This window comes from Mobula hypostoma, chromosome 21, assembly GCF_963921235.1.
Source record: "Mobula hypostoma chromosome 21, sMobHyp1.1, whole genome shotgun sequence".
Taxonomy (NCBI): domain Eukaryota; kingdom Metazoa; phylum Chordata; class Chondrichthyes; order Myliobatiformes; family Myliobatidae; genus Mobula; species Mobula hypostoma.
Genome location: NC_086117.1, coordinates 52793813 through 52820607, shown reverse-complemented (window position 1 = coordinate 52820607; position 26795 = coordinate 52793813). Strand labels below are relative to the sequence as shown.

At 42.1% G+C, this 26795-nt stretch overlaps 1 protein-coding gene across 11 annotated transcripts in view; it reads right to left on the bottom strand.

The window, feature by feature from the left end:
* Positions 1–26795, bottom strand: part of LOC134360022 (membrane-associated phosphatidylinositol transfer protein 2) — a 307102-nt gene that overhangs the window by 63043 nt on the left and 217264 nt on the right. For 5 of the 11 annotated variants that reach the window (XM_063074026.1, XM_063074020.1, XM_063074022.1 and 2 more), the window contains 5 exons: positions 22796–22867; positions 20243–20257; positions 20057–20128; positions 10899–11143; positions 8901–9090 (listed from right to left, as the gene is read on the bottom strand). In XM_063074026.1, coding sequence (XP_062930096.1) covers positions 8901–9090; positions 10899–11143; positions 20057–20128; positions 20243–20257; positions 22796–22867 — 594 coding nt within the window. The remainder of the gene's footprint in view (positions 1–8900; positions 9091–10898; positions 11144–20056; positions 20129–20242; positions 20258–22795; positions 22868–26795) is intronic. The other 6 variants (XM_063074029.1, XM_063074031.1, XM_063074024.1 and 3 more) reach the window with 5 other exon arrangements.

Genomic DNA, 26795 nt, shown 5'->3' with positions numbered 1-26795 from the left:
AATAGGATTATTAACATAAAATGATTATAAAAAGCAAAACAGAATAAAATTTAAAAAAAACTACAAAATTTAAGGCCGCACAGGAAATACGTAAGATGACAAAAGGGAAGTAACCACCCAGAATCCCCTGGGAAAAGAAAGAAATGACGCAGTTAAAAAGAAAGTTTAGCAGCCATATTAAGAAATCGAAAGTAAACTTTTCTGCCCAAATAGGGCACAGAAAAGTTAAAACCAACCAATTCACAGCCTCCGATCAACGGAGAAAATTAAAAAAAGGCAATTAAGATGTTGAAGATGAAAGTTGATCCAGATAACTCTGGGCATCCGATGGAGAATCAAAAAAACGAAGAGCTCCATCTAACATGCGAATCCTTAGACGTGCAGGGTACAGCAGCGCTGGTCTTAAATCCATCTTATAGAATTCCGACATCACGGATCTGTAACGGACCCGTTGGTCCCAGATTGGTTTACTGAAATCTTCCACGAATCGGAACTTAAGATCCGAAAAATCAATGAAACCTTTAGATCGAGCGAATCGAAACAGTCTCTCCTTGTCTTGAAAGTAATGAAAACGTAAGATAACATGCCTAGGTCTATCTGACCTAGACGAGTATGATGGAATTCTGTGATCACTCTATGCTGATGATTTACTTTTATATATTTCTAATCCTGAGAGATCCATTCCTGCTGTTTTAGAGTTATTAGCACAATTTGGTCTTTTCTCAGGTTATAAATTAAATCTTAGTAAGAGTGAACTTTTTCCGATTAATAAACATCTTCCCTTATATTATAAATTTCCATTTAAATTGATTAATAATTACTTTTCATATCTTGGGATTAAAATTACTTGTAAACATAAAGATTTATTTAAGACTAACTTTTTACCATTAATAGACCATATTACTCAACTTTCATCTAAATGGTTTCCCTTATATTTAACTTTGATTGGTCGTATTAATGCAGTTAAGATGTTTTTTTTGCCAAAATTTTTATATGTGTTTCAGGCATTACCAATTTTCGTTCCTAAATCTTTTTTTGATAAAGTTGACTCTAAAATTTCTTCATTTATTTGGCAGAACAAGAATCCGAGACTGGGTAAAATACATTTACAGAAAGCTAAGAGAGATGGAGGTTTAGCATTACCTAACTTTAGATTTTATTATTGGGCTATTAATATTCGACATATGAAATTTTGGTTACTTGACCGGGACATACTATTTATTCCTAAATGGGTAGCATTGGAATTACAATCTGTTCAGGGTTATACACTTGGTTCTATTTTAGGTTCCTCTCTTCCTTTTGATTTGAAACGTCTTAAGCAGGTCTCTAACCCGATAGTTAAATATGCTTTGCGCATTTGGTTTCAATTCAGAAAATTTTTTGATCTTAATCAATTCGGGTTAGCGATTCCTATTTTAGGTAACATATTTTTTCCTCCCTCTTTTACGGATCGCGCTTTTCAAACTTGGAAGACTAAGGGTATTTTACGGTTTTTGGATTTATTTTTAGATGGTTCCCTTATGTCTTTTGAACAATTATCTAATAAATATAACTTATCAAGAATACATTTTTTTAGATATTTACAAGTTAGAAATTTCCTAAGTACTATACTTACTTCCTTTCCAATGCTTCCTCCTATATATATTTTAGATTCGATAATTAACCTTAATCCATGTCAGAAAGGTGCATCGGCTATGATTTATAATATTATTATGAAACTTAGGAAAGCTCCATTTGATAAGATTAGGGTAGATTGGGAACAGGAATTGGGGCTTACCATTTCTGTGGATGATTGGGGGCAGATTTTACAATTAGTTAATACTTCCTCTATTTGTGCTAAACATTCCCTAATTCAATTTAAAGTGGTTCATAGAGCACATATGTCCAAAGATAAGTTAGCGCGTTTTTACTCGCATATTAATCCTTTCTGTGATAGATGTTCGGGGCAGATAGCCTCTTTAACTCATATGTTTTGGTCTTGCCCTACTTTGGAAACTTTTTGGAGAGATATTTTCAATATTATTTCTAAGGTATTAAATATAGATATCTCTCCTCACCCTATTACTGCTATCTTTGGACTACCTAAAATTTCTAGTAATCTTTCCCCTTCAGCCCGTAGAATGATTGCATTTCTTACTTTAATGGCGAAAAGATGTATTTTACAACATTGGAAAGAGCTTAATGCTCCAACTACCTTTTTTTGGTTTTCTCAGACGATTTTATGTTTGAATCTGGAGAAAATTAGAAGTAACCTTTATGATTCTTCATTTAAATTTGAACAGATTTGGGGACCTTTTATTCGATATTTTCATTTAATGTAATATTTACCCTTCTTGTTTTTTCTTCACTGTTTTAATGGAGGTCGGGATTGAGGACGTGATTTTAAGTTTAACTCTGTTTGTTTTCAAGTCAGCCCATTGCTTTGCTTTGCTTTTAGTTAGTTGCACGGTGGGTTTTTTTTTGGGGGTTTTTTTTTTTTCTTTTTTTTCCATTGATATATATAAAATCTAGTATACTATTATGTTATCTTGGTTTCTTATGCTTAAATTACATTGTTTGTAGTATTTTCTTTTTGGTATTGTTATCTTTTGGAATTTTATTATACTTTAACATTGTATTAATGTTTATATGGTTTACCTTTTTTGTATACTTACTCAATAAAAAGATTTAAAAAGAAAAGAAAGAAAGGAGTGTGGTAGAACAAAGGGATCTGGGAATACTGGTCCATAAATCATTGAAAGAGGCCGCACGGGTAGATAGATAGGGTCATAAAGAAAGATTTTGGCACATAAATCAAAGTACTGAGTACAGGAGATGGGATGTTATGTTATGTTGAAGTTGTTTGAGACATTGGTGAGGACTAATTTAGAGTATTGTAAACACGAGGAAATCTGCAGATGCTGGAAATTCAAGCAACACACATCAAAGTTGCTGGTGAACGCAGCAGGCCAGGCAGCATCTCTAGGAAGAGGTACAGTCGATGTTTCAGGCTGAGACCCTTCGTCAGGACTAACTGGTTACTCTTCCTAGAGTATTGTATGCAGTTTTGGTCACCTATCTACAGGAAAAATGTAAGCAAGGTTGAAAGAGTACAGAGAAAATTTAGAAGGATGTTGCCGGGACTGGAGGACCAAAGTTATAAGGAAAGATTAAATAGGTTAGGTCTTTATTCCTTGGAAGGTAGAAGATTGAGAGAGGATTTGATAGAGGTATACAAAATTATGAGGGGTAAACGTAAGCAGGCTTTTTCCACTGAACAACACACGCAAAAAATGCTGGTGAACGCATCAGGCCAGGCAGCATCCATAGGAAGAGGTACAGTCGACGTTTCGGGCCGGGACCCTACTGTACCTCTTCCTATGGATGCTAACTGGCCTGCTGCGTTCACCAGGATTTTTTGTGTGTTGCTTGAATTTCCAGCATCTGCAGATTTCCTCGTGTCTGCGTTTTTCCCACTGAGGTTGAGTGAACTACAACTAGAGGTCATAGGTTAAGGGTGAAAAGCTTAAGTAAGGGGAACACGACGGGAAACCTTTTCACTCAGAGGGTCATAAGAATATGGAATGAGCTGCCAGTGCAAGTGGTGCACATGAGCTCGATTTCAATGTTTAAGTGAAGTTTGGATAGGTATATTTTTGGTAGGGGTATGGAGGGCAATGGCCCACGTGCGGGTCAATGGGAGTTGGTAGTTTAAATGGTTCAGCATAGACTATATGGGCTGAAGGGCCTGTTTTTGTGCTGAACTTTTCTACGACTCTATGTCTCAATATTCAAATGAAATAGACATAGTTCATGAATCCTTGACTGGTAATGTAAAAAATGTAAAAAATATAATGTAAAAAAGTTCTTCTGGGCATCCTGACATTGTACTTCTTTTGTTGAATACAATTTTAACAGACAGCCTGCGTGTACCAGGAAGGCTAAGAGGAGTACTCAGTATTTCACGAGTTCCCAGGTCATCACTTTCAGAGACACACTTCCATTTTTGGATGCAGATGGGTCGATGGCTTCAGGGTGTGCCAGTACCAGAAAGGCAACCCTATGGGGGGGGGGGCTCTGTTGCCCAGCAAGGGCAAGGGAAGACTGAGAAAGCAAGTGATAAGGATGCAATAGTTCAATAGATCAGAAGGTACAGCAGAAGAATAGATGGATGGTGAGGGGGTGTAAGGGGGAGAGCTTTAATTTCTGGGGATCGAGATTCTTCCTGGGGGAAGTCTTTTAGGAAGGTAACTGAGGGTAGGACTCTCACAGTGAACAGTAGGGTCCTAGGTGATGTTGTTGTCCAGAGGGATCGAGAGATAGAAGTAGACTGTCCCCAGAGAGTGGCATCAGAGGTAGACAAAGTGTCACAGAGTCACAGCAACAGGCCCTTTGGCCCATCTAGTCTGTGCCAAGCTATTTGAACTGCCTACTCCTATCTGCACCATAGGCCATAGCCCTCTATACCCCTACCATTTGAACTGCCTACTCCTATCTGCACCATAGGCCATAGCCCTCTATACCCCTACCATTTGAACTGCCTACTCCTATCTGCACCATAGGCCATAGCCCTCTATACCCCTACCATTTGAACTGCCTACTCCTATCTGCACCATAGGCCATAGCCCTCTATACCCCTACCATCCATGTACTGATCCAAACATCTCAAACGTTGAAATCGAGCTTGTGCTGGCAGCTCGGTCCATGTTCTCACAACTCCCTGACTGAAGAAGTTTCTCCTTGAACTTTTCACCTTTCACCATTAACCCATGACCTCTGTTTGTAGACCCACCTAACCTCAGTGGAAAAAGCCGCTTGCATTTTCCCCATCTATAATTTTGTATAGCTCTATCAAATCTCTCCTAATAACTCAGGTCCTCCTGTCCAGGCAACATCCTTGTAAATTTTCTCAGTGCTGCTATTTACATCTTCCCTGTCAGTAGGTGACCAAAAACTGCACACAAAACAATCAGCAAAGAAGTCTTTTGGTACACAGACCTTCACCAGTCAGGGCACAGAATATAGAAGTTAAGTAAAAGACATTGGTGAGACAGCATTTGGAAAAATGCTTAGGAGGGACAATGGCACCTAACGGCGACTCCTTTGCTTGTACCTTCTGAAACAGCTCTATTTCCACCCTTAATATCTTTATTTTTCCCTTTTCAGGGTTCTTTTGAAGACCCTGACCTGGAGTTACACGCAGGCTTCAGTTCTTTGTGGGAATGGGACCCGTTCTTGGGGTTCCACAACTGGCTGTTATTTGACATGCCAAGGGTTTGGCCTGAGAGTCTCGATTGTGTTCGGAAGCCTAAGATCTCGGGGCTCTGGAGATGGGTGGATCGAGGGCTGGTGTCATGGCAGGAAACTTGTGTGTCTTCAGGGAGGCCGGCAAATCTTTTGCTGTGGGCCCGAAGACACGAGATCTTTGTGATCTGAGCTTGAAAAAAGCAACGAAATGGACTTTCATCATCGTAAACCAGTGGGTTGTTGTTATGTCTCCTGCTCGCTGTGAAAATGGGGGACACCTCCCTCTCCCTTGCCAGGGAGAGAGAGAACCTGTGGTTTGTCAAATGTCGGATGAAATGTGAAGCCTTTGGGGTAACTTTGGTCTGTGTCTTTATTATTACTTAACACATGCTTGTGCTTGGTAGCGGGTGCACTTTTTGTTTTGCCATTGGGGGAGGGGGGATCATTGCTCGCTGCCGCTTACGCACGGGAAGGGGGAACCGGGGGGGGGGGGACTTTGGGGTTCTCACGTTTAACTGTCGTTCATTCTTTGGGGCACTCTCTGTTTTTGTGGATGTTTGCAAAGGAAAAGCATTTCAGGATGTATACTGTATTCAATTCTCCGACTTTAAATTCAACCTTTGAATTTTTGAACCTTTTAGAGTTTCGGTTACCCTGCAATGGGAAAGCTGTCATGCAGCCCAGAGGAGATTTACGAGAATGTTGCTGGAACTTGAAGGACTGGGTTATGGAGAGAGGTTGAGCAGGTTGGGACCTTTTTCACTGCAACAAAAGAAAACGTGAGATGACCGAATAGGGGTATATAAAATCATAAGGCGTATAGACAGGTAGGTTCCTCACTTGTAGACCTAAGTCAGTTTGGACTGGCAACAACATCTCCTCCACAACCTCCATCAGCACAGGTGCACCACAGGGCTGTGTGCTTTGCCCCTCTTGTACTCACTTTACACTTAAGACTGTCTGGCTAAGCACTGCTCCAATGCCATATTCAAGTTTGCTGATGACACCACTGTTGTGGGCTGAATCAAAGGTGGTGATGAATCAGCATACAGGAGGGAGACTGAAAATCTGGCTGAGTGGTGTCGTAGCAACGACCTCTCGCTCAATGTCAGCAAGACCTAGGAACTGATTATAGACCTCAGTAGAAGGGAACCAGAGGTTCACGAGCCAGTCCTCATTGGAGGATCAGAAGTGGAGAGTGTTAGCATCTTTAAATTCCTGGGTGCTGTTATTTCAGAGGACCTGTCCCCTTCTCAGCACCTATGTGCAATTGTGAAGAAAGCATGGCAGCACCTCAGGAGCCTGCAGACATTTGGAATGTCATCGAAAACCTTGGCAAACTTCTACAGATGCGTGGTGGAAAGAGTGCTGACTGGCTGATTTACGGCCTGCTATGGGAACACCAACGCCTTTGAGTGTAAAATCCAACAAAAGGAAGCGGATTGGGCCCAATATGTCAACGATAAAATCCTCCCAACCATTGAGCACATCTACATGAAACGTTGTCGTAGGAAAGCAGCATCCATCATCGGAGATCCCCACCACCCAGGACATGCTCTCTTCTCACTACTCCCACCAGGTAGAAGGCACAAGTGCCTCAGGACTCAGACCACCAGCTTCAAGAACAGTTACTACCCCTCAACCATTAGGCTCTTGAGCAAAAGAGGATAATTACACTCACTTGGCCCATTGTTGAGATGTTCCCATAACCAACAATCTCACTTTAAGGACTCTTTATCTCATGTTCTCGTTGTTTATTGCTATTTAATTATACTTGCATTTACACAGTTTGTTGTCTTCTGCACTCTGGTTGATCTTTTATTGATCCTGTTATAGTTACTATTCTGTAGATTTGCTGAGTATGCCCACAGGAAAATGAATCTCACGTTGTATATGGCGACATATACTGCACATACTTTATAAAATTTACTTTGAACTTTGAATCCACACGATCTTTTTCCCAGAGTTGGGGAACCAAGAGCCACAGGGAACAGGTTTAAGCTGATAGGGAGAGATTTAATGGGAATCTATGGGGGAACTTTCTTGCCCAGAGAATAGCTGGTATACCGAACGAGCATCCAAAAGAAATGTTTGAGGCAAGGACATTAACAGCATTTAAAAGATACTTGGGCAGGTACGTGTATAGAAGGTTTCAAAGGCTATGGGCCACGTGGGACAAGCTTAGACTGGGGAGGACATTTTTCATACACAGAGTAGTCAGTTTCTGAAATAAGTTGCAGGAGGAGGTGGAAGCAGAAACATTTGGATAATTTAAGAGAGAGAGAGAAATGAAATTAATGCAGGTAAGATCAATGGGTATAGATGGGCATGCCGATCAGCATGGACACGATGGGCCAAGGGGCCTGTTTCTATGCTCTGCACCTCTGTGACCATCCTGATCTGAGCAGTTTTCAGAACTCTTGATCCCACATTCCGGTGGCAGCATCTTCAGCAGAAGACGCCAATGAGGGATGGATAGAAAATTCCAATCCTCCCAGAAATGTCCACACGCAGTGAACGAGTGAAACAAAATTCTGAATTTATCTGAAATTTTTACTGTAAACTGATCGATGACCTATTTCATTTAAATGGGAAACTCTAGCCATAGTGTACAAAAATTTACATCAGCAATCAGTCACTCGGGGAGGAACATAAAACCCTTCATCATTTCCTAACATTAATATAATCACTCCAGCTTTGCTAATTCACCTTTCAATCTTCCCATGTCGGTCCATAGTCTCCTCTACTGCCATGATGAGGCCACCCTCAAGTTGGAGGAGCAACAACTCATGTTCCATTTGAGTAGCCTCCAACCCAACAGCATGAGCATCAATTTCTCCCACCTCTGCTAATTTCTCCACCTCCTATCTTTTCCAGTGCCATTCTGGCTCCCTTCTAACCACTTTTCTTCCCTTCCCCTGCCCACCACCTCCCTCTGGTGCCCCTCCTGCTTAGCTTTTATCCAAGGTCCAATCTTCTCTCCAATCAAATTCCTTCATCATCATTCTTTTACCTCTTCCACCTTTCAACTTCCAGTATCTTAATTCATACCCCCTCCCCACTCACTCACCTTCCCCTTCAGCTGGTCTCAGCTCAAATCAAATCAAGTTTAATTATCATTCAAACATACATCGATACAGCCGAATAAAACAGTGTTCCCCTGGGGCCAAGGTGTAAGAGGCCACAGCACATTCAAAATAGCGAGCAAAAAAAAGCAGTCACGTGAAAAAAAAACCACATATGTAGCCCAAGACCCTAAGCGACATGTCCCACAAATTGATGGTACAGTTCCCAGCAGTGCATGCAATCCAGCCTGTCATTCCACTGACTGAATACTGCAGGCAGCACTGACTGGAGAGACCAGCCTCAATGAGCATGAAACCACACCGTACCACCTCTGGCAACTCCTCTCCTGTATTGCAGCAGCAGGCAAGCCTGCGGCTTGAGGCCCAGTCCTTACTACAACCGAGGCTAATAGCTGCCACCTGTCGTTTCCTATCACCTCTAACTCCCCCACTTAATTCTGTCTTCTGCCCTCTTCCTTTCTCATCCTGTTGAAGGGTCTCGGCCAGAAACATCAACTATTTATTCCTATCCCATAAATGCCACCTGACCTACTGAGTCCCTACACCATTTTAGTGTGTGTTGCGCTGGATTTCCTTCAGGTTACTTACTTGTCCATTGAAGGAGGCCCCTTCTTGTGACTTGATGAAATCACTGTACACCTGGTTTGCTCTGAAAATGACTGTCGCAACGGCCTCTTGGTACTGGGGCGAGGCTGTAGCCAGCAGAGGAAGGGCTGCCAGTGGAATGTGGTCTTGGTTGTTCGATAAACAGCCCTCATCGTAGCTCAAGGGACTGAGGCTAGAAGAGCAAAAGTTCTCTGTAAAGGCAGAAGCTACAACAATGCCCATAAGACCATAAGACATAGCAGAATTAGGCTACTCAGCCCATCGAATCAGCTTCACCATTCATCAGGCTAATTTATTATTCCTCTCAATTCCATTCTCCTGTCTTCTCCAAATAAACTTTGACACCCTTACTAATCAAGAACCAATCAACGTTTGCTTTAAATAGACTCAAAGACCTGGCCTCCAAGCTATCTGTGGCAATGAATTGCATAGATTCACCACCCTCTAGCTAAAGAAATTCCTCCTCATCTCTGTTCTAAATGGACATCCTTCTATTCTGAGGCTGTGCCCTTTGGTTCCAGACCCTCCCCACTATAGGAGACATTCTCTCCACATCCACTCTATCTAGGCCAGGGCTCCCAAACTTTTTTCATGCCATGGACTCCTACCATTAACCAAGGGATCTGTGGATCCAGGTTGGGAACCCCTGATCTAGGCCTTACAATATTCGATAGGTTTCAATAAGATCCCTTTCATTCTTCTAAACTGCAGGGAGTACAGGTTCAGAATAATCTAGCGCTCTTCCTACATTAACCCCTTCATTCCCATTTCTTTAATGCTTCCTTCTGTTAGAACCTGTTGTTGCAAGGATACCCTCTTGCAGCCATTGTTCATTCTTTTAATTACATTATTGAGAGTGTTAGCACATCAATCAGGGTGAGCTTCTATCTGGGACATTATGAAACAGTTTTTGTTTTTTAAAGTTATGGAAACTGGTACTTAAGTTTTTATTAGATGAAACTATGAGGTAATGAAGTTTCTTTCATAGCTAATACCTCATCAGTTTTATGAATCAGAATCAGATTTATCACAACAGTACATTTTGAAATTTGTTGTTTTACAACCGCAGTATAATGCATAACTTTAATGAGTTACAATAAGAATATACATATTTTTTAAATTGTGCAAACAGAGAGAGCAAAGTAATGTTTTAATGTTTATAGGTTCAAGGACCATTCTGAAAATCGATGGTGGATGGGAAGAAGCTGTTCCTAAAACCATGAGTGTGTGTCTTCAGTCTCCTGTACCTCATGTTTGATGGTAGCAATGAGAAGAGGACATGTCCCAGATGGCGGGGGTCCTTAATGATGGATGCCATCTTTTTGAGGCATCTCCTTTTAGACCATAAGATACAGGAGTAGAATTAGGCCATTTGGCCCATCAAGTCTGCTCCGCTGTTTCATCATGGCTGATCCATCTTCTCTCTCAGCCCCAATCTCCTGCTTTCTCCCTGTATCCCTTCATGCTCTGACTAATCAAGAAGCTATCAACGTCAGCCTTAAATATACCCAATGACTTGGCCTCCAAAGCCATCTGTTGCAATGAATTCCACAGATTCACCACTTTCAGGCTAAAGAAATTCTTCCTCGTCTCCGTTCTAAATAGACGTCACCGTATTCTAGGGGTTCCCAACCTGGGGTCCGTGGACCCCTCGATTAATGGGAGGCATCCATGGCATAAAAATGGTTTGGAGCCCATGCTCTATTCTGAGGCTACGCCCTCTCATCTTAGACTCCCTCACCATATCCTCTTCACGTCCATTCTATCGAGGCCCTTCGACATTCAATAGGTTTCAATGAGCTCCCCCATTATTCTTCTGAATTCCAATGAGTACAGGCCCAGGACAACCGAACACTCCTCATATGGTAACCCTTTCATTCTCAGAAGGTGGTAACAAATATTGGCCAGGTAGACAGTGGACCTGCTGTGTGTTCTCCTTGACCAGCGACACACCAAACCCGGGACAGCAGCAACACTCACTTTGAGACCAGCGAAAAGGCTTCGGAGCAGATGGCCGGGCACGGAACCAGCTTCGCTGCGATGTGGCCGAGACCTGCGGGGAAGTGGACTCTCATCACCGTGTCAAAGACTGAGGTTATGGTATTGACGTCAGCCTGCTTGGAGGTCTGGTCTCCACTGCCCGGATCCAGTATGTTACCACCATGTAGTATGAGGACCAGCATGTGAACCTTACAAGACTGCAAGGTTTGCAACGATGGTTCATCCTAAAGTGAAGAACAATAATTATAACACGGACTATTGTCCAACATTTGCAATTATTTAAAAATCTACCTTCATACAATGAAAAAATACTGACCAAAATACTCACCACTAATGTGTCATACAGTGGATTCCAGATAACTGGGCCATAGATTAATGGGGCAGCCACTTATTAGGGACAACTCTTAAAGAACAAAAACTAATTGAGAAAATAGCTGCGATCCCCATTGTTTATTTGGGACACTTCATTTATTGGTTATGTGCTGTGTCATATGATCACGGTCTCTGGACCATGATTGTCCTTGGCAAAATATTTTCTGAAAGTGGTTTGCCATTGCCTTCTTCTGAGCAGTGTCTTTACACTGACCCCAGCTACTGACAATACTCTTCCGTGATTCTCTGCCTGGCGTCAGTGGTCATATAAGCAAGACTTGTGACTGGTGCCAGTTACTCATATGACCATCTACCACCTGCTCCCATGGCTTTACGTGATCCTGATTGGGATGGGGGGGGGGGGATAAGCAGATGCTACATCTTGACCAAGGGTGACCTGCAAGCTAGTGAAGGTAAGGTGCATCTTACACCTCCTTTGGTAGAGACATATCTCCACCCCGCCACTATACTGCTTAATTGGCGCAGGAGAATGTTGCTGAACAGCTCTATCTAGCATTAGTCATGTGCACTTGTGTGGCTGTTAAAGACGACACCATGTTTAGAGTAAAGAATTTTTAAATAGTGTCATATGTGGGCGTTTCCGTTAAAAATCAGAGATTTTTGTCACTGAACATTGAACCCATGAACACTACCTCAATACTTTTTATTTCAATTTTTTTTGCACTACTTAATTAATTTAATATACTTACTGTTCACAGCTTTTCCCATTATTATGTATTGCATTTTACTGCTGCCGCAAAGTTAACAGATTTCGCAACATATGAAGGTGATGTTAAACCTGATTCTTATTCTGATAGCTGACAAGAAATAAGCAGTTAGACAACTCAGAACCGTTTTGCTCACTGCAGTTTCAAGCATTCAGGCTTAGAGATGCCAGAAACGGCCGGGAGTAAAAATGAAACAATTTCACTACTTCAACAAGTTAAGAACTATGAGGAATTTTAAGGTATTGACAATCATCTTGAATGTTACAACGATAATGAAGATTTGGAGGATGCAATCGTCAAAAGCATCATATGAAGGTAGTCCATTATCTGCACTAGGTGTCTGCACTGATTTTGTTCATTTACAGCTAATCAAAAGAACACAGCAATGTACACTGGATGAATTCCTCTATCAATAACTACTAGGAACTAATACACAGTTTTATATTACTCTAGCAGTATTGAGAATGTTCTAATTTGTTCTGTATTTCCATTTAAATACATAATTTGTTACTCAGTTAAACAGTAGTTCATCTTTTTTGTAACATTTTGACTATTTTATGAAACTTTGGCTAATTGGGACAGACACTTAATTGGGCCAAAATGTACTAGTCCTTATGTGCCCCAATTAAATGGAATCCACTGTATATAATCTAGTGAGAATATATAAGGGTATACTCAGGACTGATGTCAGCATCGCAGAAAATTGAGATTAACATCAAGGAGGCTTCTTTAACAACTGAGTTAACAGGTTTATGTTAACAACTTAGATCTCCTTGGCAGCTCTGCAAAAAGATAATCCAAGATGACAGATGATCTGAATTGCATGAAAGAGAATGCATCTGATAGACATTAAAGTCCATCCAGGGCTAGTAATCTGATTTTTCTCTAAATATTTGAGATGAGGACTCAGCTAAAGAAAGCACAATCAAGCTAGAGTGTGACTTTCTGACAATTGTGAAGCAATTTCCAAGCGGCGCTTTGAAACACCACAGCCTAGAGCACAGAATGGATGAACTCGGCAGTCCAAACTGACACCTTCAATTTGGCATCACCCTCTAGTGACAGCAGAAATACCAATTCTTCCCACATCTATAACTTTATGAGGTACTTTTGTAGTGGTTAAAAAAAACTCCTCAGAAGCACCACTTTCTATCTTGGAGAAGAAAAAAGTTAAAACCATCAACTAAAATGTCAACACATTTACATATTGAATGCTTAATGCAACCTCAATCTTAAACTACTATTTAGGCATTCCTTTACAAAGATTTTCCTGTGTTGATCCAGAAGGAATAGAATTGTATGGTGTAAAATTTCTCTCTAATGATTAAAGGTTATAAAAAGATGTCATACTAGTAAGTAGAGTATATAAGTGTTGTCACAGGGAAGCAGCATCCATCAGGAAAGTGGTACAGGAACCTCAGGACCCAGACTACCAGATTCAGGAACAGTTACCACCCCTCAACCATCAGGAAGAAGATACAGGAGCCTCAGGACCCAGACCACCAGGTTCAGGAACAGCTATTACCCCTCAACCATCAGGAAGGTGGTACAGGAACATTAGGACCAGACCATCAGATTCAGGAACAGTTATCACCCCTCAACCATCAGGAAGAAGATACAGGAGCCTCAGGACCCAGACCACCAGGTTCAGGAACAGCTATTACCCCTCAACCATCAGGCTCTTGAACCAGAGGGGATAACTTCACTCACCCCAACAATGAACTATTCCCACAACCTATGAACTCACTTTCAAGGACTCTTTATCTTATGTTTATGATATTCACTGCTTATATATTTATTATTATTTATTTTGTATTTGGCACAGTTTATTGTCTTTTGCACACTGGAGGACCACTCAAATTAATAGTCTTCCATTGGTTTGGTTATGGTTATTACTCTATTATGGATTTATTGAGAATGTCCACAAGAAAATGTACCTCAGGGTTGAATATGGTGACATACATGTACTTTGATAATAAATTTACTTTGAACTTTGTGAAGAGCAGACACCAACAAAGAAGGACGTGGAAAAGGAAAGTAAGTTTTATTTTTATATGGAAATAGGAAAAACTGGAAACTTAAAATAAAAACCATAAGGTTTTCGCAATACCAGTGGCATCAGTAGGAAGAGAAAAAGAGTTAACATTTCAGGTCAGGAACTAGTTGGTGCAGTCTTGCATTGATTCTGTTATGGTTATTATTCTATAGATTTATTGAGTATGCCCACAGGAAAATGAATCTCAGATTTGTATATGGTGACATATATGTACTTTGATAGTAAAATTTGCTTTGAACTTTGAAGATGGATGAACGAGTAGGTTGTACATTGCAGAGAAGGTGAAAGACAGGAATTAGGGAATGTCTGTAATAGGGTTGCTATAGCAACAAGGTGTACCTGACAGGTTAATGGTGGCAGTTAGAGAGTGTTAATTCTGACAAAGAAATACAGAATATGTCAAGGTGCCGCAGTGGTCAGGTTGTTCGAAAGGAGAGGGGAAAACTGAGCTTAGTGTCACAATATTTTCTCTGTTAATGGACATTTTACAACAGAGATTACCAGCTACGGTACAGTCTGACGGGCTTGGAGAATCTGACACGACGTCTGGAAGATGAGGTGCTGTTCCTTGAGCTCACAGTGCAGAAGGACACGGACAAGTTGGAGTGAGAGTGGGACAGAAAATTAAAAGCGGCAAACCACAGGAATTTCAGCCAATCTGCGTTTGGTTTCTTCACTGTAGAGGAGGTCAGATGTCAACACCGAAAGTGACTGAGTAGACAGAATCGCCGCTTCACCCAGAAGGACTCTGTGGGTCCCTGACTGGTGGGAGGGAAGAGGTGAAAGATCAGTACTACACCTCTTGCGGCTGCATGGGGAAATGCCAGACAGCGACTGGTCAGAGGCGTGGGCCAAGGAGTCACAAAGGGGAATGGTCCATCTGAATTGCTGAGCAGGAACAGGAGAGGAAGATGGGTATGGTGGTGGAATCTTGCTGAACCTAGCAGAGGTGATGGACTATGATCTGTTGAATGCAGACTGGTGTGGAAGGTGAGGGCCAGGGGAACTCTACCACTGTCCTGCCCAGGGGGAGAAGGGAGTAAGAGGCACTGCTTCCTGGCTATCTCTAACAGCCCTGCACTGGGCAACATTTCCCATTCCTTCACCTGCATAATCACTCTCTATCATTCAATGTCACCCCATCAAACAACCTGACTGCACTGGGCAATATTTCCCATTCCTTCCGTCAAGATGGCACCAGTGTACAATGTTCCTTCGGTCAACATCTTCTGGATAGATCATGAAATCATCTACTGCACTTCTTTTACGTCTTTTACGTTTGTTTTTCACCGTGGAGCTGTTGAAGCCTGTGACTTGCTGTTTGGAGATCGTTTGGGTGTTCCAGTTCTCTGCAGTCTCCGAGAGGATTCTGGGAGGCAGAGCTGGCAAGCGCAGGCAGGTTGCAGGACAGGGCGTGAGCTGATGTTTGACACTATTTTGTTCATTAAAGCGACGAGGGAGATTGAAACATTGAGGCAAATGTGGAAGTTTGGAGATCGTTTGGGTGCTTCAGCGCTCTGCAGTCTCCAAGGGGACTCTGGGAGACAGACACAGCGTGCATGAACCCCACAGTGGGTCAGCTGCAGGATGGGGTGCAAGCCGATGTTTGACTCCATTTTGACAATTAAAGCGCCAAGGGAGATTGAAAGATCGAGGCAAATGTGGAGGGTAAGCGCTGGTTGCCTGTCCTTTGATCACTCTGCTACGAAGAGAGAAAGATCTGGAGAATGTTGCCCAGGTTTTTTGCATTTTAGATGCTGACTTGGACTATAGCCTTTTCTTCAGTCTTAAGAGATATTGTGTTTTTTGCCTGATCCGTCTTTTTTTTGTGCGGGAGGAGGGATTTGGAGGTCGATGTGCCTGTTCCATTTTTGTTTTCTTTTGTGTGGGAGGGGGGATTTGGGGGGGTTAATGATTGTGCTGCCTTTCTTTTCTTTCTTGGCTTCATGGCTACCTGGTCAAAAAGAATTTCAAGTTGTATACTTTGAAAAAAAATGAACCTTTGCATTATAACACTCTACCTTTCAATGTCACCCCATTCAACAACCTGACTGCACCCTTTCACAGATATTTGGTTTGTCCTATGTCTCACCACACACACACCCTTCTCTGCAATCTAAAGCTAACACTTTCTCTCTGTTCCACTTCTGACACATGGTCTCCAACCTGAAATGTTAACTCTGTTACTTTTTCCACAGATGCTGCCTGACCTGCATTTTCTGTTTTTTTTAAACAATGTTGCACCATTACTTCCATAAAACAAATTCCTAATATTATCCACACAAGAGTTTCTGCAGATCATAAACACGAGGAAGTCTACAGAAGTTGGAAATCCAGAGCAACACTCACAAAATGCTGGAGGAACTCAGTAGGTCAGGCAGCATCTATGATAGGGAATAAACAGTCAAAGTTCAGGCCAAGTGCTGACGAGAAGTCTCAGCCCAAAACATTAACTGTTTATTAATTTCCGTAGATGCTGCCTGACTGCCGAGTTCCTCCAGCATTTTGTGTGTTGCCCCCAATAGTATGCAAACATTCTGGGCAGGGAAAGGAAAGGAACAAGGGAAAACAAAGAGAATCACCAGGTGACGTTCCAATGGATCAGTTAGCTGTCACAGGTGGTAAAGTGTGAGGAGTAAAACTGGCCCTGGAGGGGAGAGCAGCTTTTCTGTACCCAGTGAATGGAGCAAGTGTGCTGGATTGGGGAGGTCACTAGTCTATAACGTGGTTTTTTGCCTTCTTTTTGTTGTAGGAAACTACTGGAAGAGGACTGGACAATGTAAACTTTTGGCCAATCGTTGCCTTGCAAGTAATAATCAAAGCCAGAAAGAAGAAAGCTAACGCTGGAAAACATGTAAGTCTCCTTACTAAACAATCATACTGTTGAAACTCTCTTGGCTTATATTTTACTACCAAAAACAGACTAATTGTTTCAAGTTCACTGAAGTGCTGCAACCACTAGAGATTAGCAGCTACACGACCTCTTTGATCGCATTGCATTAAAATGGACTTACAAATAAGTCTTTTTTGATCTTTCTTGTACAACGTGTTCATGACTTTTCGTGTGAACGTTATATATATCAAAAGCAATTCACACAAAATGCTGGAGGAACTCAGCAGGTCAGGCAGCATCTATGGAAATGAATAAACAGTGAACATATCGGGCCGGAACCCTTCTTCAGGACTGAGAAGGAAGGGGTAAGCTGCCAGAATAAAAAGGTGTGGGGGAGGGCAGAGGAAGGAGGATAGCTAGCAGGTATTAGGTGAAGCCAGGTTGGTGTGGAAGGTCAAGGGTTGGAGAAGAAGGAATCTGACTTGAGAGGAGAGGATCCAGAGGGAGGTGACTGGCAGGTAAAAAGAGGTGAAAAGTCACCTCGCAAGGAAAGGAAGAGGGGAGGGAAGGAAAAATGGATATTCATGCCATCAGGCTGTTTATATCATACTATGTGTGCTTGGCACTGCTGCCAGTACAGTTTTGTTGCATCTGTTCACACATGGACTTGTACATCTGACAATAAACTTGACTTTGACCAAAAAAACTAAATTAATTTATATAAATTTGTTACTGTGCAATATCAGTGTAAGTTGATGTAGAAGCCATTGTGACCATAATCTCATTAATAAAATTAACAATTACAATATAAGGCCATAAGCTATAGGAGCAGAATTAGGTCATTTGGCCCATCGAGTCTACTTCTCCAGTTCATCATGGATGATTCAATTCTCCTCAGCCCCAGTCTCCTGCCTTCTCCCATATCCCTTCATGCCCTGACTAACCAAGAATCTATCAACCTCTGCCTTAAATATACCCAATGCGTCCACAGCCGCCTGTGGCAATGAATTCCACAGATTCACCATTCTCTGGTTAAAGAAATTCCTCCTCATCTCCATTCTAAGTGTGAACCTCCTTTGAACCCTCTCTAGCTTTAGCACATCCTTTCTAAGATAAGGGGCCCAAAACTGCTCACAGTATTCTGTGAGGCCTCACCAGTGCTTTATAAAGTCTTAACATTACATCCTTGGTTTTATATTCTAGTCCTCTTGAAATGAATGCTCACATCACATTTGCCTTCCTCACCACTGACTCAATCTACAAATTAACCTTTAGGAATCCTGCACAAGGACTCCAAAGTTCTTTTGCGCCTCAGATTTTTGATTTTTCTCTCCAATTCTTCTAACAAAGTGCATGACCATACACTCCTGACACTGTATTCTATCTGTTGCTTCTTTGCCCATTCTCCCACACTGTCTAAATGCTAATCTACAATGTGAAAACATGAAAGGACAGAGGGATATGAACCTTGTGAAGGGATTAGTTCAGTTCGGCATCTATCTACTGGTTTGATTGGTTCAGTACAACATTGTGGGCCGAAGGGCCTGTTCGTGTGCTATACTGTTCTATAATGGCAGTTCAAAGATATTAGTTAGTTTAACATAAAAAATTGCATCATCCAACAACGACAAGTGCATTAAAGTGATAGATTCAATGTTCAGCAAATTCAGCATAACTTCCCAGCTCTGCGAGCATTTTCACCACTTTCTACAACTTTCCACAAGGCCAAATGAAAACAGGCTGCATCTTCCTCATCACACCTTACAAACCCCCTCAGATGTCAAAAAATTCTCCTCTAAGATCCCAACCTTTAAGATGATAAGCAATAAGTGGACAGTCATGACTTTTTCCCCAGGGCAGAGATGGCCAATATTGTATGAGGGGCAAAATTTTTTCAGGTGATTGGCAGAAAATATAGGGAGTATATCAGAGGTAGATTTTTTTTAAGAGAGCGGTAGGTGTGCAGAAAGGGTGGTAGTAACGGAAGATACATTAAGAACATTTAAGAGACTCTTTGTTGGGCACGTGGATGATAGAAAACTGGAGGGCCATGTGGGAAGGAAGGGTTAGATTGATCTTGGAGTAGGTTAAAAGGTCGGCAAAATATTGTGGGCCAAAGGGCCTGTACTGTGCTGTATAGTGGAGGAGTCTAGGACCAGAGGCACAGCTTCAGTATAGAGCAGGGGTTCCCAACCATTTTTAAGACATGGAGCGATCCGTGGACCCCAGCTTGGGAACTCCTGGAATAGAGGGACTCCCATTTAATACGGAGATGAGGAGGAATTTCTTTCCCCAGAGGGCAGTGAATCTGTGGGATTCATTGCCACAGACAGCTATGGAGGCCGAGCCATTGGGTATATTAAAAGCGAAGGTCAATGGGTTCCTGATTATTCAGGTGTCAAAAGTTACAGGGAGAAGTCAGGAGAATGGGGTGGAGAGGGATAATAAATCAGCCACGATGGAATGGTGGAGCAGACTCGACAGACTGAATGGCCCAATTCTGCTCGTGTGTCTTATGGTCTGAAAGGCCAGAAAGCCAGATGATGAATTTGGTCAACTTTGTTTCATACAGTTAACTGGTGTGTTTCTTTATTCTGTTTTATGCCTTGTGTTACTGTTCGTGTGAAGTGATTTGGAATAGGAGTAGTGATCCAGGGTAAGATCACACTCAGATCCACAGTGCAGGAAAGCCCCAGGTGTACGACTGGCACTTTGTGTGGACACACGCCGGCCAAGGCAGCAATCGCTGGGTGGCTGCAAAGAGACAAATGTCCAGTTCCGTCTCCTGTCTGTAACTTGTAATTCCACTGGAATGTGCACGAGCGTTTGCTACCCAGTCGTGCTTATCATGCAGTTGGATAGTGCTGGCAAATGGGCAATCTATTGTAAGATGACAATAGTCCACTGCATTGTCCCTGAATGCCCAAGCGTTCAGGTGCAGCGAGACAGAAAAATAAAGGCCAGTCAAGCCAAGCTGATCACAGATCTCAGTCAACAGCTTCAGCCCTGCTCATGAGGAAATGTATCCACAGTGAGGCTTCCTTCCTTGCATGTTCTTAGCAGAGAAGCTTAACATTATTAAGTTGCTTAAATCAATACACTTCAGAAGCAGTAAGGGCACCAGAACTACAGCTTTAATTTTACTTACTGCTGGTAAACTTGTAACTGTAATCTTTGGTATAGAGGTACTGACACTCTTATTTTTAAGAGTGTTGTGTATCTGCATGAAAACACAGACCAAGTCAGGAGATGCAGAAAACTAAAGGACTAGAGATATTCTAGGAAGTACATTACAAAGTACATTTATTATCAAAGTACGTATTCTATATACAACCTTGAAATCCGTCTCCTGACAGGCAGCCACAAAGCAAAGAAACCCAATAAAACCCATTAAAAAAGACTGTCAAACACCTAATGTGCAGAGAGAAAAAAATAAATTGTGCAAATAACATTTAGAACTGATGTTCACAAGAACAACACAAATTCTCAAACAGTTTTCTAATATTACAACCTTAGCATGGTAAGCTATGAAGATGACAGAAACATACACACACACACACACACACACACATACTGCTTCAGTGGCAATATTTTAAATTACCTTACTGAACATTACCTTACTATATATAAACATATATATGTGTGTGTGTGTGTGCTTTCTTGTGTGGCTGTTTTTTGTTCTCATTTTTTTGAATATGCTGTGTACATTTTGCACCCTGGCCCCAGAGGAACACTGTCTCATTCAGCTGTATCCATGTATGGTTGAATGATTGTTAAACTTGATTTGATTTGAACACAATTGTACAAGTTTGCATGATTGTTGAAATGACAGTGGGTTATTGTAACTAAGTAATTAAAGGGCAGATAAGATTGAGAAAATGGTTTAAAAAGCACATGCAATACCAGGATTCCTGAACGGAGACAATGCAAACGTAAGGAAGTCATTGTAAATGTTTACTAGACAGATGTCTGGTCATAAATACAAGAGATTCTGCAGGTGCTGGAAATCCAGAGCAACACACACAAGATGCTGGAGTAACTCAGCAGGTCAGGCAGTATCTATGGAAATGAATAAACAGTTGAGGTTTTGGGCAGAGTTCTGAAGAAGGGTCTCAACCCAAAACATCAACTGTTTATTCATTTCCATAGATGCTGCCTGACTTGCTGAGTTCCTCCAGCATTTTATGTGTGTTGGAGAGTCTGGTCAAAACACATACGAAATGCTGGAGGAACTCAGCAGGTCAGGAGGCATCTATGGAAAAGAATCAACAGTCGACATTTCGAGCCAAGACCCTTCATCGAAGTCCTTATAGAAGGTCTTGGCCCAAAACATCGACTGTTTATTCCTCTCCATAGATGCTGCCAGATCTACTGAGTTCCTCCAGAATTTTATGTGTGTTACAAAGTTCTGGTCATAACTGGAACATCTGGTACAATTTTAATCACAGCTCTTTGGGAAGAATGTGAAGACAGAGAAATGCCGAAGAAATGAATGGGAATTATTGCAGGAATGAGGAATTTTTGTTTCAGAGCAAAGCTGACGAAATGGACTGTTGTCCTACAGCTGAGATGGACAGATGGACAGAGGTGTTGAAAATGAGGAATGCAGACAGGAGCAAAAAACATTCCCTTTGGTGCCAGAGTCCAGAATCAGAGGATGTAGATTAAATGTGATTGGCAAGAAAATGAAAGGCATCATGAAAACAGGAACAATTTAATGCTGTGAGTGGTTAGTGTTGACAATGTATTACCGGTCACTATAATGGATTTTGTTATTGTTTGTTCCTTCTGGTAAAACTTATTACAATTTAGGTTAATGTGTTCCTTGTGAACACTGCTATGTAAATTTTCTTGTGGATCTGTTGCTACGTGCTTGTACCATTGAGTTTCATTAGACCCAGGCACGCATGTGCATATGACAGTAAACTTGACTTTGACTGAGCCGTGGTGGTGGAATGAGATTCATATGAGCTGGATGGATTAGAAGCAGCAGTACATGACTCGCCCACCCCCTCACCCGAAACCTGCTCTTCCACTTAATGAGATTATTTTGATCTGATTCTAACCACAGCTCGTTACTCCTGCAAGTATTTCATTACTTGCTTTTCCTCAGTTCAAAAATATTCAAATATCGTGATAACCACCCTCCACAGATTTACACCTCCACGAGGCCCACAACCCTGTCATGGTTTAGAGCCTTGTGTGCTCTAATGACCCGGAGAGCTTTGTTGGATGGAGTCAAGGCTTTATGCTTTGGCTCTTGGTAGAAGGGCAGAGGTCAAACTAAGAGAGGTCCACTGGTCCTCCAGGTTCGGGGGTTCGGCTCAGGGCTAACAACCCTGACTGGTACAAACAAAATTGTTATGGAACCAGCAATGAAGAATCCTTCTACATCTGAGTGCAATGGTATTCCTGAGTGTTCACCTGGGACTTGCATGGCTGACAGTAGTGAAAACCGAGAGGAAGCTACTGACACGATGAAGGAAGCCCTGAACACCGCCAGAGATAGAGGACCTTCATCGCCACTCTAAACGCCAACAGTGTAATGGACAGTAAGTACAGATTCACAACCCTCTGGTAGAACCACTCACGTCACATCCGATATAAATGAGTGACACCTTATATTCAAACATGGCCCCTCGTTCTAGATTCTCTCACAAGAGGAAATGTCCTCTTTACATCCCTTGGTCTTGAGCATGATTCAATCAAGTCCCCTCTCACCCTTCTGAACTACAGTATTTGCAAACCCGACCTGTCCAATCATATCCACTTCAGGTGTTAGTCTAATAAGGCTCTCTGCACTATTTTCATCCCATTGGAGTGTTTGATGGCTCTGGGCCTGTACTCATTGGAATTCAGAAGGAGAAGAGATTTCAATAAAACTTACTGAATGTTGAAAGCCCTTGGATATGGAGAGGATGTTTCCTGTTGTGGGGGAGTCTAAGATCAGGGGACACAGCTGCAGAATAAAGGGACATTCATTTAGAAAGGAGATGAGGAGGATGAATTTCTTTAGCCAGAGAATGGTGAATCTGTGGAATTCTTTGCCACAGGTGGCTATGTAGGCCAAGTCATTGGGGATATATATATTTGGCATGTGCCTGCGTGCGTGCTAGTCTGTGCGTGTGCGTGCGTCCGTGATGATGTCTTTTTCAGGAGTTTTACAAGGCGCAGAGTGAGAGAGACACGGTGTGGCTCGCCACTCCTCACACAGACACTTTGCAGTATTTTCCCTTCATTTTATGAGGTCAAGTTGCGAACTCGACACTCAACCCGGCATGGATGGAAAGCGTACTTGGGAGCGGACCCGACTGGTTTTGAACCCGGGAACCTCCGCTCCCGGGTCCGGCACCGATGTCATTGTGCCACCAGCCGGCCCGTCATTGGGGATATTTAAGGCAGAGATAGATATATCCTTGATTGATCAGGGCATGAGGGGATACAGGGAGATGGCAGGAGATTGGGACTGAGAGGGAAATGGATCAAGCATGAAGAAATGTCAGAGCAGACCCGATGGGCCAAATGGCCTACTTCTGCTCCTATATCTTATGGTCTTATGATCACTGGCTCTGTGGTGAGAGCCTTTATTTGATAAGGTCCACAGGACACAAGATGTGGTCTCAGCCCTGGCCTTTGTCACTGATCTACAACCTTGCTCATCACTGTATTTAACTCCCCTACCAATGAACAGTAACATATGCTTGAACTCCTAATCACATGTAGCATGTTCACACTGAATTTCTATAGTTCAAGCACTAGTGGCTTCCTAAAGGGATATGGATCTGAACAAGCAAGGAAAAATAACAGGATTTCAGGGGAAGGGTTGGGAAATGGGAAAGTTGGACCGCCCTAGGTGTTACTGTTCCGTGATTCAAATAGAGTGGTCAGGCTGGGAACTCTCTCTTCCATCGGTTTTCATATGGGGAATGAATGAGGTTCTCAAGCGAAGCTAGATTTACATAACAACACACGTTAAATCAGGCTCTTCTGAATTGCAAAGTGATGTTTCATGTAGCTTTAGTCTTGTATTCTTGATGTGGTCACTAGATTTGACAGGCTATTAATAAAAGCAATGTTGTGTAAAGGATCACCCTTGGAGACTGCAACAAGAACTATGTCGGCCAGGAGGACGCAAACTCTCAACTTGTTTATGGGAACACAAACTGGCGATACAGAGATATGATCCATAGTCACTGATCTCAGTACATGAAGACCAAGAAAGACACCACTTTAACAGGGACACTGCAGAGGTCCTGGCGCAGGCAAATGCAAAGCAGGCATGAGAATTGTTAGAAGAGTGGTTCGCTCCTGATAGCTCCATAAACAAACATATTGAACTAGATGTCAACTATGAGATCCTAAGGACCAATGAAACAAGTGCCAATAGAATTGAAAGGTCAACTGATGGCGTAGCCAATCAGGACCAAGAGAACAGAGGCCTATAGAACTGATGGGGTAGCCAATCAGGACCAAGAGCACTCGCAAGAGAAACACCAACGCCACTGGTGATGAAACGTCAGCAAGCTAATTGACAAGCCTGGCAAACATCAAACACCCCAACCCAAGCTACCAATATTCACCACTATCCCAGGCTATCAATAACATAACCCTTCCTAACATTTCCCTACACAACGCTGAAGTAGCAGTTTCACAATTACATATCTCAGCATAATACCAGAGCCTCAGGGCATCACCTGGCTGCTGTTTAAAATAAACTGGAATTTAACGTTACATTAAATGGTTAGCTGCAACTTCTACAACACTAATGCTAAATTGTGAAACTTAGACAATAAATTAAAACAACATCAATGGAGGCATCAGCTTCAGGAACAGTTATTAAGCTTCAACCATCAGGAAGGTGGTAGAGGAGCCTCAGGACCCCCACATTTAGGCCATACTTTCTTCTTGCTACTTCCATCAGGAAGGTGGTATGGAACCCTCAGGACCCGCACCACCAAGTTCATCAACAGCTATTACCCCTAAACCTTCAAGAAGAGGTACAGGAGCCCCAGGACCAATAACACCAGGTTCAGGAACAGTTATTACCTCTCAGCCATCAGTAAGGGGTTACAGGAGTCTCAGATCCCACACCACTAAGTTCAGAAACAGTTATTACCATTCAACCATCAGGCTCTTGAACCAGAGGGGATAACTTCACTCACACCAACAATGAACTATTCCCACAACTTCACTTGTCCCATCACTGAACTGTTCTTATAGCCAATGGACTCAGTTTCAAGCACTCTTCATCTCATGTCCTCAATATTTATTGCTTTTTTTTTTCATTTCTTTGTATTTTCTGTGAATGGCTACAAGAGAATGAACCTCAAGGGTTGTATATGGTGATATATATGTACTTTGATAATAAATTTACTTTGAAGTTTGGAACATATGAGTAGATCATTCGGTCCCACACTCCACAGCAGAAATGAGGGGTGTTTATAATGGAAAACTGGTTGTATTTTAAGTTAGAAGTTCTATTGAATCTCTGCCTGCTAAAACAGACTATTATACCTTTCAAAGAGATTGGTAGTTTCCCACCAGTGCCTGATTAAAAATTATTCCAGCTCCATTACAAACCACCGCCATTCCAAACTGGTTGTACTTTGTGGTTTCTGAGATTCTGCAGTGAGCAAAGCAGCTGACATGGTTTCCAAATTACTGATGGCGGTTCCGGTTCTGGAGTACGTTAATGAGTGTGTGCTGCTGTGGAAGGGCCTGACTGGTCTGTACTTGCAGATTATTTCTTTCCTTCTCCTGCCATCTGGGATGGAAAGCACACCAACATCACATGATTGACAATGCAATAATACCCCTCCACCGTCAGGTTTCTGAAGGGACAATGAACCCATGAACACTACCTCACTTGGATATTTGCTCTGTTTTTGAACTACTTACTTAATTTAGTTTTATATATTTCTCCTGGTAATGTATAGTTTTTTGTGTATTGCATTGCCCTGCTGCTGCAGGACAAATTTCATGATATATGCCAGTAATATTAAACCTGATTTTAATTCTGAGAGGATGGAGGAGATGTGAGAAAATCTCTGGGCTTTAAGAGTCTTTGAGATGCAGACAAATCAGAATTATCAAGTCTCAGATACTCAACTGGTATTTTCCTTTTAATTCCAATTAATCGGGGCATAGTTCGTACTTTTATTTCAATGTTAGAAATCATTCGGGTCTCAGCAACAGCTGGGTGTTCAGTAACAACTATAAATTAAACAGCCTCGTTTGAGGTGGGGGTTAAATTTAAAAAATATTAAATGGCATCGCTTGAGGTGGGGTTTAAATTAAAAACATCGTCTGAGGTGGGGAGGGTTCAATAAATAACACCGTCTGAGGTGGGGAGGGTTCAATAAATAACACCGTTTGAGGTGGGGAGGGTTCAATAAATAACATTGTCTGAGGTGGGGAGGGTTCAATAAATAACCGTCTGAGGTGGGGAGGGTTCAATAAATAACATCGTCTGAGGTGGGGAGGGTTCAATAAATAACATCGTCTGAGGTGGGGAGGGTTCAATAAATAACCGTCTGAGGTGGGGAGGGTTCAATAAATAACATTGTCTGAGGTGGGGAGGGTTCAATAAATAACATCGTCTGAGGTAGGGAAGGTTCAATAAATAACCGTCTGAGGTGGGGAGGGTTCAATAAATAACATCGTCTGAGGTGGGGAGGGTTCAATAAATAACATCGTCTGAGGTGGGGAGGGTTCAATAAATAACATCGTCTGAGGTGGGGAGGGTTCAATAAATAACCGTCTGAGGTAGGGAGGGTTCAATAAATAACCGTCTGAGGTGGGGAGGGTTCAATAAATAACATCGTCTGAGGTGGGGAGGGTTCAATAAATAATCGTCTGAGGTGGGGAGGGTTCAATAAATAACCGTC